This window comes from Mastomys coucha, unplaced genomic scaffold, assembly GCF_008632895.1.
Source record: "Mastomys coucha isolate ucsf_1 unplaced genomic scaffold, UCSF_Mcou_1 pScaffold15, whole genome shotgun sequence".
Classification (NCBI taxonomy): domain Eukaryota; kingdom Metazoa; phylum Chordata; class Mammalia; order Rodentia; family Muridae; genus Mastomys; species Mastomys coucha.
The window spans coordinates 12,773,578-12,786,446 of NW_022196897.1; the positions used below are offsets into that span (position 1 = coordinate 12,773,578).

At 48.6% G+C, this 12,869-nt stretch overlaps 1 protein-coding gene across 3 annotated transcripts in view; it reads right to left on the bottom strand.

Moving 5' to 3' along the window:
- Positions 1 to 3,983: 3,983 nt before the first annotated feature.
- Tor4a (torsin family 4 member A) overlaps positions 3,984 to 12,869 on the bottom strand; it is a 10,136-nt gene continuing 1,250 nt past the window's right edge. Inside the window, exons 1-2 of one of the 3 annotated variants that reach the window (XR_004118472.1) lie at positions 9,744 to 9,989; positions 3,984 to 5,325 (exon numbers count right to left, since the gene is read on the bottom strand). Coding sequence is in view for 2 of the 3 variants with exons in the window: in XM_031369294.1 (XP_031225154.1) it covers positions 7,752 to 9,035 (1,284 nt within the window). In the remaining variant the exon portion in view is untranslated. Of the gene's footprint in view, positions 5,326 to 6,097; positions 9,072 to 9,743; positions 9,990 to 12,869 lie in introns of those variants that run through there. The other 2 variants (XM_031369294.1, XM_031369295.1) reach the window with 2 other exon arrangements.

Genomic DNA, 12,869 nt, shown 5'->3' on the forward strand with positions numbered 1-12,869 from the left:
TGAGAAAGGCATGACCAGCTGGGACTCTGCCCAGTGGTGGGAACCCGACAAGGTGGGTTATGGAACAGAGGGCTACTTCTCAGAACTGATGACACCAGAACCAGACAGACCAACTCTGACTAGACAGCCTGAGCTAAAGCAATGGGAGATGGTGTTAGTGTATGACGAGTAGAATGGATGGAGAGAAAGAAGTAGGGAAAGACCAGGGATGAAATGCACAGTGGGACTTGGCAGTGTTGCTGAAATTGAAAGGCTGATCATTTGTGGGATGGACAGGAAAGCAACAGATCAGAAGGTGGTGGGAGAACTACCCAATCGGTACATGATGGAGGCCATCTGCCCAGCTGGGACCCCTGGACCACTCCTGCAGTCCCTATAATGTCGTCACCAAATGGAAAAAGGATATCCCAAGGCCCAAATCTTCAAAGGTGATTGGCAGAACTCCGACAGTTGTAGCCCTACACCCAAGGGCCACACTTTCTAATGGCTGCAGGATACAGGACACATTCCAAATGATCATTATGATAGATTAGAGGGTGCCTCTGGGTGTAGAGCCTGGAGCCTCTGGTGGGAGCCCTGTGGGCAAGCCCCCTGTGGGCCCAGTGGTGGCTGGCACTAGTAAGCTACCTCTCCTCCTGCAACCTCATGAATGATAAGCATAGAAAACCATAAGTCAATTAAATGCTTTCTCTCCCTCCTTCCCTCCCTCCCCATGTCCTCCTTCCCTTGCTCCCTCCTGTCCTCCTCCTCCCTGTTGTGTAGCCTCGGTAATCCTGGAGCTTGATTCTAGGCCTCAGATATACAGATTCTTCAGCTTCTGCCTCCCAGTCTTCTGCTGGGATTAAAGGGGTGCACCACCACTGCCTGGCAATTAAGTGGTTTCTTTTCATTTGCTTTAGTCATGATGTTTTAGCACAGCAATATAAAAGATATACATCTATCCTGAAGTTTTTTATGTAATCAATATTGCTGGAAGGAAGAAAGATATTTCTTTACTTCTAAAGCCACTGGTAAGGTGTGGATCCTCCGGTAAGCAAACCCTCATCTATGCTTCTATGAACATTCTTAAGGAAGCTCACTGGATCACAAAAACAGACATGGAAGTTGAAGGGGGTAGTTCAGAAGAGGAATACCCTTCCCAGAAGAAAAAAAAAAGATATACATCTATCAAAAACTACCTTTGAAGGCTGCTGAGATGGCCCAGATGATGGCACTTGCTACACAAGCCTGCCGACCAGAGCTACACCTCCAGAACCAAGGGTAAAGGGAGAGGAGAACAGCAACTCCACAGGTGTCCTGTGACCTTCACACACTGGCGGTGGCACATACACTCATATGCATACACGTCATGTACACAGCTAGGCTTGGTAGTTGCCGCATGCCTACAACCTCAGCACTCAGAAACTGAGTTGGAGACCAGCCAGAGCTACATAGTGAGACCCAGTCTTGAGAAAATAAATTAAATTTTAAAATTAAAAATAACTTTTTTGAGCCAGGTGTAGTGAATGCTTTCAGTTCCAGAACTTGGGAGGCAGAGGCAGGCAGATCTCTGAGTTCGCAGCCAGCCTGGTCTACAGAGTAAGTTCCAGGACAGCCAGTGCTACACAGAGAAACCCTGTCTCAAATCTGTACACACCCCCAAAAATAATTAAAAATAATATAAGATTGGTAGTGGTAGCACACACTTTTAATCCCAGAACTAGAGAGGCAGAGACAGGTTGATCTCTGAGTTTGAGGCCAGACTGGCTACATAGAGAAAACATGTCTTGAAAAACCAATATCAACAACAACAACAAAAACTAAAAGCTTTGGGGACTAGGCATGTGTGGAACATTTGTTTTTTTTTTTTTTGAGACAGGGTTTCTCTGTATAGCATTGGCTGTCCTGAAACTTGGTCTGTAGACCAGGCTGGCCTCAAACTCAAGAGATCCTCCTGTTCTGCCTCCTGAGTGCTGGGATCAAAGTCATGTGCTACCACAACCAAACTTATATTATTTCTTTTTTTTTTCTTTTTTCTTTTTGGTTTTTCGAGACAGGGTTTCTCTGTGTAGCCCTGGCTGTCCTGAAACTTGGTCTGTAGACCAGGCTGGTCTCGAACTCAGAAATCCACCTGCCTCTGCCTCCCAAGTGCTGGGATTAAAGGAGTGTGCCACCACTGCCCGGCTAGCATATTATTTCTTAAAGCCCCTAGAACAGGTTCCCGTCTAAGTGATTGATAGGTTCATTATGGGAGAAGACAATAGTACGTCTTTTGCTTATTTTATTTGTTTTTTTGTGAGTCTTACTATATATCTCTGGCTGTCCAGAGCTTACTATACAGACTGCAAACTGCCTCAGACTCACAGAGATTCACATGCCTCTGCTTCCTGAGTGCTGGAATTAAAGCTGTGGACCAGACTACTATACCCAGCTTGAAGCAGCACGTTTAAAAGTTAAAGAAAGAATGAAAAGTGATTTTACAGAGCTGGAGAGATGACTCAGTGGCTAAGAGCGCTTGCAAAGGACCTGGTTCAATTCCCAGCACCTGTGTCTGCCCACACACAGCTGTCTGTAACTCTAGCTCCAAGAGATCCAACGTCCTCTTCTGGCCCCCGGGACACCAACACTAATATAAGCATAATTTAAAAAAAAAAAATTTAACAGGGGTTGGAGAGATGGCTCAGCAGTTAAGAGCACTGACTGCTCTTCCAGAGGTCCTGAGTTCAATTCCCAGCAACCACATGGTGGCTCACAACCATCTGTAATAGGATCTGATGCCCTGTTCTGGTGTGTCTGAAGACAGTGACAATGTACTCACATATATAAAATAAAAATATAATTCTTTAAAAATAAAATAAAATCTGGGTTGGAGAGATGATTCAGTGGTTAGGTACACTGGCTTCTCTCCTCAAGGACCTGAGTTCAATTCCTAGCACCTACGTGGAGACTCACAACCAAATGTAACTACAGTCCCTAAGAATCTGATTTTCTCTTCTGGCAGCCCCATGTACCAAGCATACCTGTATCACACAGGCATATATCCAGGCAAAACACCCCCACACACAAAACAAATAAAACTTTAATAATATTTAATAATAACAAATAAACCTTTTTGTAAAAATGATTTCACAAAAATAGTAATTTTTTTGCCAGAAAGAAAAGTCTTCTCTTGGTGCTCTTCATCAAAATCTTGCCGCCTCCACCTTTGTCCCTTCTGTCTAGCTATAGCTATCTCTGACGCCCTCTTCTGGTGCGTCTGAAGACAGGAGTGAGTGGGGCTGGAGCAAGCAGAGCCTGAGCGGAGCAAGCGGGGCCAGCAGAGCTCCTGAGTTCAATTCCCAGTAGCCACACACAATAGCTCACGGCCATCTGTACAGCTACAGTGTACTCATACAAATAAAATAAATCTTCTTAAAAACTTACTGGATAAACTCATAAACTAGGTCAGTTACAGTAGCCGCAATTCTCCAAGTCGTCCTGATTTCCCTTGATAGCTGACCACTGACAAACACATTTATGCTAATACCATATTGTACTAGCTGTTGTGTGTCAAACTGACTCAAGCTGGAGTTATCACAGGTAAAGGAGCCTCCCTTGAGGAAATGCCTCCATGAGATCCAGCTGTAAGGCATTTTCTCAATTAGTGATCAATGGGGGAGGGCCCCCTGTGGGTGATGCCATCCCTGGGCTGGTAGTCCTGGATATTATAAGAAAGCCAGGGGAAGCAAGCCGGTAAGTAACATCCCTCCATGGCCTCTGCATCAGCTCCTACTTCCTGACTTGCTTGAGTTCCAGTCCTGACTTCCTTTGGTGATGAACAGCAATGTGGAAGTGTAAGCTGAATAAATCCTCTCCTGTCCAACTTGCTTTTTGGTCATGATGGTTTTTTTGTTTTTGTTTTTGTTTTTTCGAGACAGGGTTTCTCTGTGTAGCCTTGGCTGTCCTGGAACTTACTCTGTAGACCAGGCTGGCCTCGAACTCAGAAATCTGCCTGCCTCTGCCTCCCAAGTGCTGGGATTAAAGGCGTGTGCCACCACTGCCCAGCAGTCATGAATAGAATACAGGAATAGAAACCCTGACTAAGACATGTATTAATCTCAGACCAAACATTATATATCATATGGTAATTATATCTACATACAAATATAGGTTATAGAACGGCTACAAAGGGGACAAAAGAGGCTACAAAGAGAATCTCCAAGTTGGAGGGCAGGTGGTAGATAAAGTTCTTAGAGAGCTGCGAGGGACACCACCACAAACCCAAGCTCAGCGTGGTTTTGAGTCAAGTCCCATGATGGAGCAGACCTTCAGAGGCAAGGTACAGGTCTAGGCTGAATGGGTGGCAGCCAGAGCTCCTTGTCTGCTGGTTCCATGACCCCGTGGGTGTTCAGCTGATGGGTCGAGTGGAGCTCTTGTCATTGTGGTATAAGCATCCTCCTCTTTATGTGACTCTGGAGTGTGGAGCATATTTCCTTAATCTGGTTGTAGTCATTAATTCATTATTTTTCTGAATACATTGGTATGTTCATATGGCACCTTCTTATCTACAGGCATGTGCCTTGTGGGTAGTGCAGGGCAGGTGGTGGTATGTACAAATATATACACGTGCTGAGTCATCCTGCCTCCCTCTGTAGCTCTCAAAATGTAATCAAATTCTGCTTTGTAAAATGAAATGACCCAAGGCAATTGTTTTAAAATTATGGAATGCCTTGGAGCCCAGCATTCTTTCAGTGTGTTCTTTCAGACTCTCAGGAGGCTGGCTGTCAGGTCTCCTTTAACAGTCCTTGTTCACGCTTCTAAAATTAATGTTTCCGAAGACAAAGGAGATGACACCTAAAGCTTTAAGACAGGTTTCTGCCCTCCAGATTACATACAGTTCAAGGGGTCAAAAAACATGCTTTGAAGACAAAGAATTTTGCCCAGTGATGGAATCTTTCACCTTTCACACCCACCAACACCTTGATAAATTTCCATTTTGGAAAATGGAAGTTTTTCCCTCTGTGATGGAACTCTTACTCCAATTTCCCAAACTTTGACTTGAATAAAATGATTTTCTCTTCCAGCTTCTGTCTCCACATCTGTTTTGATAGAATCTATGGATGGTGGTTTGAGTGGGAGTAGCCGTCTCAGACTCATACATTTGGATACTTGGTCTCTTTTTGGTATAACTATTTGGGAAGCATTAGGATGTGTGACTTCCTCAAGGTATGTCACCAGAGCTTCATTTGGAGCTAATGCTCTCTGCTTCCTGCTTGTGGATCATAGCAGGGTTGATGCAAATTCCGAGTCTGAAGCCAGTCTAGGCTATAAGGAGTTCAAGGTAGGCCTGGGTTATATAGCAAGATCCTGCCTCAAAAACAAAGAGGAAACAAATTGAGTTCTGGATCACCTAGGATCTCATAGCAAGTCTATGTCAAAAGAATAAAGACATAATAGTTATTTGCACACTTCCTGCTCAGTTCTGCTGGCTGAGCTATGAACTTCAGCTACCTGCTACATTTCCCTCCAGAATTTCTCAAATATCAAAACCTATAAAATCCATTTGGTCAGCATGATGGTACACAAGTATAATTCTAGCATTTAAGAGGCTCAAAAGTTCAAGATGAGCCTGGGCTACGAATGAAAAACCCTGTCTGAAAACACAAATTGTCATTTTGGGTTTTTTGTTCTGTTTTTTTTTTTTTTTAAATATTTATTTATTTATTATATGTAAGTACACTGTAGCTGTCTTCAGATGCACCAGAAGAGGGGGTCAGATCTCATTTCGGGTGATTGTGAGCCACCATGTGGTTGCTGGGATTTGAACTCATGACCTTCCGAAGAGCAGTCAGTGCTCTTCCCCGCTGAGCCATCTCACCAGCCCTTTTTTTTGGTTTTTTGAGACAGGGTTTTTCTATGTAGCCCTGGCTGTCCTGGAACTCGCTCTGTAGACCAGGCTGGCCTTGAACTCAGAGATCTACCTGCCTCTGCCTCTGAGTGTTGGGACTAAAGGCGCATATCACCATACCTGTCTCCAGAATCAGGAATTACTAGATGGTTAGAAAGAGACATTGGTGAATTTACCATTGACAGGTTTCAGTATCCCTTTCTCAATTCATAGACAGAAAAGACAAGACAGTAGATTTGAGCAGAGGTTTATTCATGGGCATGATGCAACCTGCTCAGTGCTGACTGTACAGGCCTCTTTAGACCAGAAATTAGCCTTAATGAAATTACTTTAGAAGTGCACGGCTTTACAAATAAATAAAGAGAAAATGCTGCACGGGTTGGATCCTCACTAATTCAATGCCCTGTAGATGTTAAGTGAATGACTACAAGCAACACTTAGCTGGGTAGGGGACACTTCCAGGTAGGTTTTCAGGTGACAATTCTGGGGGCCTTCTTGGCATCATCTCGCATGAACTAGACAGCATCCACACTCAGCAGGGCATGCACACACAGATCCTCAGACCATGCACGCCAAACGGGACCTCCACAGGAGCCTGCTAGTGATCCTGTCTAGGGAAACCTGAGCCTGGGTGGTTTTGCAGCAGGTCTCCCCAAGCGTGGGGGGGGCATATCACCCCCATTGAGGGGCTCCTCCTCTCTAATCTCTTCTAGTGTTACCACTTCCTGTGTGTCCTCAAGCCATACTTTCAGATGTGCCACTTTCTAACCCAGAATGATGAGCATTCACAGGCAAAATCTAGGTGCAGCCACCAGGTGGCAGCACAGACATGGCCAGAGTACTAAGAAACCTCCCACCTTGCAAATTCCACGCAAATGGAGAAGTTGAACCTAGGACGCGAAAGGCCACAGGGAACCTCACCCACATGTAACTGTGGTAACCGGACAGCACAGGCAGGCAAAGGGTTGCCACCTGCCCATCTGACCCCACCCCACTGGGCCTCCTGCTTCCTACAAATAGCCAGCCAGCCTCAAAGCACAGTTCACTTCCACTGCTCCCACTGTTTGTTGTGGACTCAACTGCTGTCACTCCAGAGCCAGGGGCTGGAAGGGGTCAGTACAAGGAGTGAGTTCCTCAACAGTAGAACTGACTAGAGTCCAGTGAACCTTTCTTGGGAAAACTGAGCCAGGAGATCTCCCAGGGCCGGTGGAGACACATCATCTCCCTGGAGGTAGAGGACCCTCCTCTCTAATCTGTTCTGGTGAGCAGGACCCTGAACCTTGTAGCTGATTCCAAAGCCATTCTACATGTCTGTCTCTGGGGCAAACAGGCAGCCAGTTTCAAGAGGGTGGGTCTCCCCTTAGGTCCATGCTCCAGGACATTTGAAGAATTCCACTAAATCTACTCACTGGCTTGTAGGCATCTAACAATTCTACTGCCTTCTAAAGCAGGCCTAGAGAAGCATTCCCCACCTCGTGGCCTCTAAGCTAAGGAGGCATTCAAGGGGTGCTTGGGAGTTTGTGAGAAGCACAGAGGCTGCCACATATTCCAAAGGACCAGAATCCTACCACGGCCACACACCCTCTGAGACAATCTATCATAACCCTGGCTACCTCCTAGGGTTATGGGAGGCCCTATCACATGTTCCTGGGACATGATGGACATAGTGGGAGCTGGGGGTGTGGGGGAGACTCCACATAGGAAGGTAGCTGCTTTCCTGTTGACTTTAGGGAATTTCAAAGCTCGGGGTGAAGAGGAAGTGGAGCTTAGAGCTGAGCCACTGTAGTCAGCCTCCCTAGCTCCTGGGGTGAACCAGCTTGGGGGTCACAAGTCACCTGACATCCTTCCTGTTTTCTTCAACAGTTCAAATGTCTGGGCCCACTGGCTAGTGTCTAGCATGTGCAGGCTTTTGCTGTAGGAGGTTGACCTTAGCTACGACCTGCTTGCAGCCAGTGATGGCAAATTCATGTCCAGCAACATGGTAGTAGCTGAGCTGTTCTGCCAGATGTTCTGCCAGTGCCTGCTCAGGAAAAAAGCCCTCCCCTGCCATCTCCTCTCTGAAGCAATTGACCACATCTGGCTTGTCCAGTAGCAGGAAGGGCACGATGGCTGCAGTGTGCCACAGAGGGTGTTCTCGGGCCAGAAGTTCTCGAAGACTGGTGTGTAACTCCTCCTCCGCTGGAGATGCCTCAGTCTGAGTACTGCCTGCACTGTGGCGGAGTGGGGGCAACATCCGTGATGCATTCTGCAGCACAAAGTGTGTGATCTCTATACCACCAGCGCCACTTAGGAGTACATAGATAGCATTGTGGAAATGATGCGAGCGCTGTGGCTGCAGGAGATCGTGTAGCTCATCCAGCAACGCAGGTGGCAGGAGTTCAGCCTCATCCAGGACCAAGAGAGGGGTCTTCTCCTCGGCCTCAGCCTGTGCCACCACATCTGCCACACGCTGCGCCAGCTCCTTCCGGCAGTCCTGAACCGGACGTGGCTCTGGACAGTGATGTCGCGCGTGGTACTGCAGAACCAAAGCACCATCCTCCAGCACTGCGCGAAAGTGACGGGCCAGCAGGCGCCCCACGTGACTCTTGCCTACACCACTGGGCCCGTGCAGTGCCAAGAGCAAGGGATGACTATGCACATGTGTAGCCAGGTAGTCTCGCAGCAGGGCCATGATGCGGCCCACAGCAGCTGGCTGGCCAAACACAGAACGTTGGAGCACCTTCTCCAGCCCATCGAGGTCGTAACGTTGTGCATTATCGTCCAGATTCTCAATGGCGTTGAGAACTTGGAACCCCACAATGGCTACAAGAAGCAGCAGGCAACGCTGTGCACGACTCTGCCGCTCTGTGCGGGGTCGGCACTTCCGTGAGGTTTCCGGATAGAGCACTACCCGACTACGCCTGCGCCTCTTGCGGGGTGTCCTAGAAGAAAGCTCCGTCAGGCTATCGAAGGTGAAGAATTTAGGTTGGTCTAGGTCGGCACGTAGAGTCCCTAAGCTGCCGCTGGGCCCAAGTAGCCCCGTCCCAGAGTCCGGCTCAGTGCCTGGCTGCAAGAGGCGCCTCTTGCGCAGGACGCAGACTCGGCGGCGCAGACGGAGTGCAGCGCGCACTGGAGCTATCACACATGGTCCCTTGGCCTGGGGCTCTAGGCTACGATGGCCGCGGTCCATGGCTCAGGACCTGTGCTGGGCATGCAGTTCCCCTCTCTGCAATAAGGAAAATGGGAAGACTTCCTGAGTCCCCGATCTTACCCTCTGGGGGTTCCTTAAGGTGCTTTCCGGCCAAATACTGGCCCCGCCTCGCCTAGCTGCTCTAACCAGGAAGCCCAGCTCTCAGCAGGAGGGCCCCAACGCATGCAAATCTCTTGGGTCCTCTCAGAAAAGGCTTAGGCCTTGAGGAAGTGCGGGGGTGGGGTGAGGTGTATAATTTATCAGACCGTTGACTTCCCTCTTGGAGGAATAAACAGAAGGTTCGTTGTTATACTGTCACTGATTAGGGGAACAGAATGGTCAAAGTGGACCCTGCACATATAAACCCAGCACCTATCAGACTGTCAAAGGCCTTACAGGTCCCAAGTAGGCCCCTTGTCCCAGAGGACTCAGTACCCCTAAGAGTTGAGACTCTCCCCATACTTAGGACAGTTGGTGGAATGTGCAAACTTTCATGTTTTTGAGTATGGTCTATAACACACTGTCCCTAGTCACAACCTAGGCCTTTCAACCCACTCCCACCCTTAGCTCCCATCAAGCCCAAATTTGGGGTCCCTCGGCATCCTTCCAGAGAACACAAGAGCAGAAAAATCAACAAGAAGAGCCAGGGAAGGATTGGAGCCTTGACTATGAGGAGGCTGGCCTGGATCTTTCCATATCATCCCCTACCTGCGGCTGCTCGGGCTCCCCAGCTCAGACACTCCCTTCCAAGGCCAGTAGCCAGCAACTCAGGAAGCAGGAAATACTAGTCTTCCACCCAAAGGGTGAGGTGGGTGGGCCAGGGTCTAGCTGGCCCAGCTTAGGCTTGAAGGGGTAGGGACTCCTGCAGGTCCCCGGGGACAGGAGCAGAGGACGCTCTAGGGAGGTTTCCGCTTAGATGGAAAGGAAGTGAGTCAGGGGTGCCAGCAGGCGGAGCTTGGCCTGAACGGATCCACCAGTGGGGGGGAAGGTCTGGCTGACCGGCCCAGAACCCCTATCCAGGGCAGAGGGAGGAGCTCGTCCAGCAGCTCATCCATTAGGTTCCCCGGACTCCTGACAGCTCAGTCTGCCCTCTCTGCCAGGATCCTCCTTTCCCTGACTCGGAAAAACTGAGGAAGGGACCCTAAGACCCCACTGAGGCTCCCAGCTTTAGGAAAGTATAGTAAAAAGCAAGTCATTTGCTCAGCTGGGTGACTCTAATCCCTTTCTTCTCTGCTTCCGAACCGCCACCCCTTTGCCCATTCAGCTGGACTTCTCATAGGGCAAGACCCAAGAAACAGAAGTTCTAGAGCTAGGGATAGAACCCCTTATGGCTCAGAGTCCTTGTAGAGTGGGAAGAGCAGATTTAGAAATGTTCTTTGGCCGAGAACTGGGAGACAGAAAAGCTTTAGACTTTTCATGGCAACCTGTTTGCTTGTAGCCCTGCCCACCTCTGTGCACATTTATGCAGGAAGGGACACGCCCCAGACTCCTCCTGTTCTGAAAGGGAGCTGGTTGCTTCCTTGGCCAGCCTGGGATTCTGAACTTTGCAGAACTCCCACAAAGTTTAGAGTGGCCAGAGTGGACAAGTGTTTCTAGATCCCTCTAGACAACTCAGCCTCAACCATTACTCACCCCCACCCCTCTACACTTCACAGACCACGTAAAATGTCAGTGCAGACAGCTGACCAACCAGGTTCTAGAGGGCTCTTAGAAACCTTGGTTTTCTAGTCTATTATTTTCTGACCCAGGAAGGATACTGGGCCGTGTGGTAGCTGATCAGGCCCAGCAAGAAAGGGACAGGGTAATCTCTAGGTAAGCCCAATGCTGGCCAGTTACTTTTCCAAGAGGCTGATCTATCAAACTCTCTGGTGCCCAGAGTCCCATTCTGGGATAAGAAAGAAAAAGACCTGATAAAGTCACCCATTCAGGGAACTCATGTCCCAGAGTTACTCTTTGCAAGGATAAAGCTTTTATAGACAAAAGGTTCACAAGCCTCAGTGCCCAATCCCTGGTCCAACCCTATTGTAAAATTCAACCTCACCAGCCCCAAACCTGAGCCTTCACCTATCACACCCTTTCCTTCCACAGCTCCTTGAAGGCACACTTAGCCCACACTAGCAGAACCCAGCCACACAGACCTTTTGTCTCTCCCAGCCCTCAGCCTCTAGCAGTCCTTCCCTCGCCCAGTGACCTTGCCCAGCAAGTCCACTCTGTCTCAGCTTCTGTCCTCAGCCCAGTCCTTTCCTGTCTGTACCATGTAGCCAGTCACCATCCTAAGCACATGAAAACAGCCCCAAGAGCCTTAGTGTTTGGACCTTGCAGCCCTGCCCATCCTGAAATGTCTGTGCTGTGTAAGTAGCAGCTGCCTGGACAGGACACCCTCAAATCCCAGTGTCATAAGCTTTTTACTAATGGATCATTGCTACCACCCCACAGACATGTCTCTTCCACTTTTAAAATAACCAAGCAAGCAGGGCCTGATGGGAGGCACTTGGGAGGCAGACAAGTAGGTGGTGGATCTGTGACTCTGGGGACGGCCTGATTTACACACCAAGTTCCAGAACAGCCAGGGCTACAGAGACCCTGTCACAGAAAAAAATAAAAGATAAATAATAATAATAAAAGCAGAAGAATCCAGTAGCACTTTCCCCAACTGAAGGCCTCTGTTTAATGACCTGTGACCTCTACACAGCTGGAAACTTAGCTTCTTCTGTGGTCCCACAGTGATCTCATTGTGGTATCATGTGTTGAAGCAACCCCCAGACACCTAGAGGATAGTAGACTGAAAATTCAATCCATTGTGCTGTGCCTTCAAGTTTGGTGGTTATGATCAAACGAGGTTGTAAGAAAGTCTCCTTGTCAGTCCATGGCTTTAAAGAGAAAACAGAACCCATACATTTTCATTCCCCCATCCCCCTCCCTCCTCCTCTCTCTGTCCTCTCCCCACCCAACAATCACTGAGGTACCCTATACCTCAGACCTCTGTTGAAAGACGGCTATCATTAAATTCATCCAGGTCCTTGAGCCAAAATAAACACACTTTATGACTCATCTAGCCTATAATGTTACTTACAACAGAAAACTGAACAGTCCCTTCCCTTCACTCAGCTTCAGGGATAGATATTCAATAGCCTGTCCCTTCCCACCTGGTGACAAAAAGCCAGATTCAGCCAGTGTACATACCATTCATTCACAACTGGGAAGAGCTAGGCACAGACTGGGGGCCAGCAAACACCCACCCCTGCCTAATCCCATCACAGCAAGAGCGCTCTCATTAGGCCTCAGATAGCTTCCCTGCTCAGCCACTCTGGTGGTTCCTGTCTTGAAGGGTACAGGGATGCCCAGTGCCCAGCTAGACTTTCCCTAGCCACCTAGAGACGTCTAAGCTGCCACAGGGCTGTAAAGTTTGGTGTTCAGAATAACTCTGACCTAGGGCTTGTCCTTGGTCCTCATAGCGATTCCTATTCTTCATTTTGAAAGGAGTAAAAGACTGCACACTGAGATCAAGGCACTTGGAGATGCCCTGAGATCTTCCAGCTGGGCCTACACCAGGTTACTCAGAACAGGGCTGCCAGGCAGAGGCCAAAGCAATGACTCTCCAGAGGAATGGCACACCATCCAGGCGTGGTCCCAGCATGTGGGAGGCAAAAGCAGGATCTCTCCAAGTTTGAGGCCAGCCTAGTCTATACAGTAAGTTCCAGGACAGTCAGAGACATGTAGTGAGACCGGACATTAAAAAAAAATAAAGGGAGCAGTGGTGGCCCATGCCTATAATCCCAGCACTTGGGAAGCAGAGGCAGGCGGATTTCTGAGTTCAAGGCCAGCCTGGTCTAC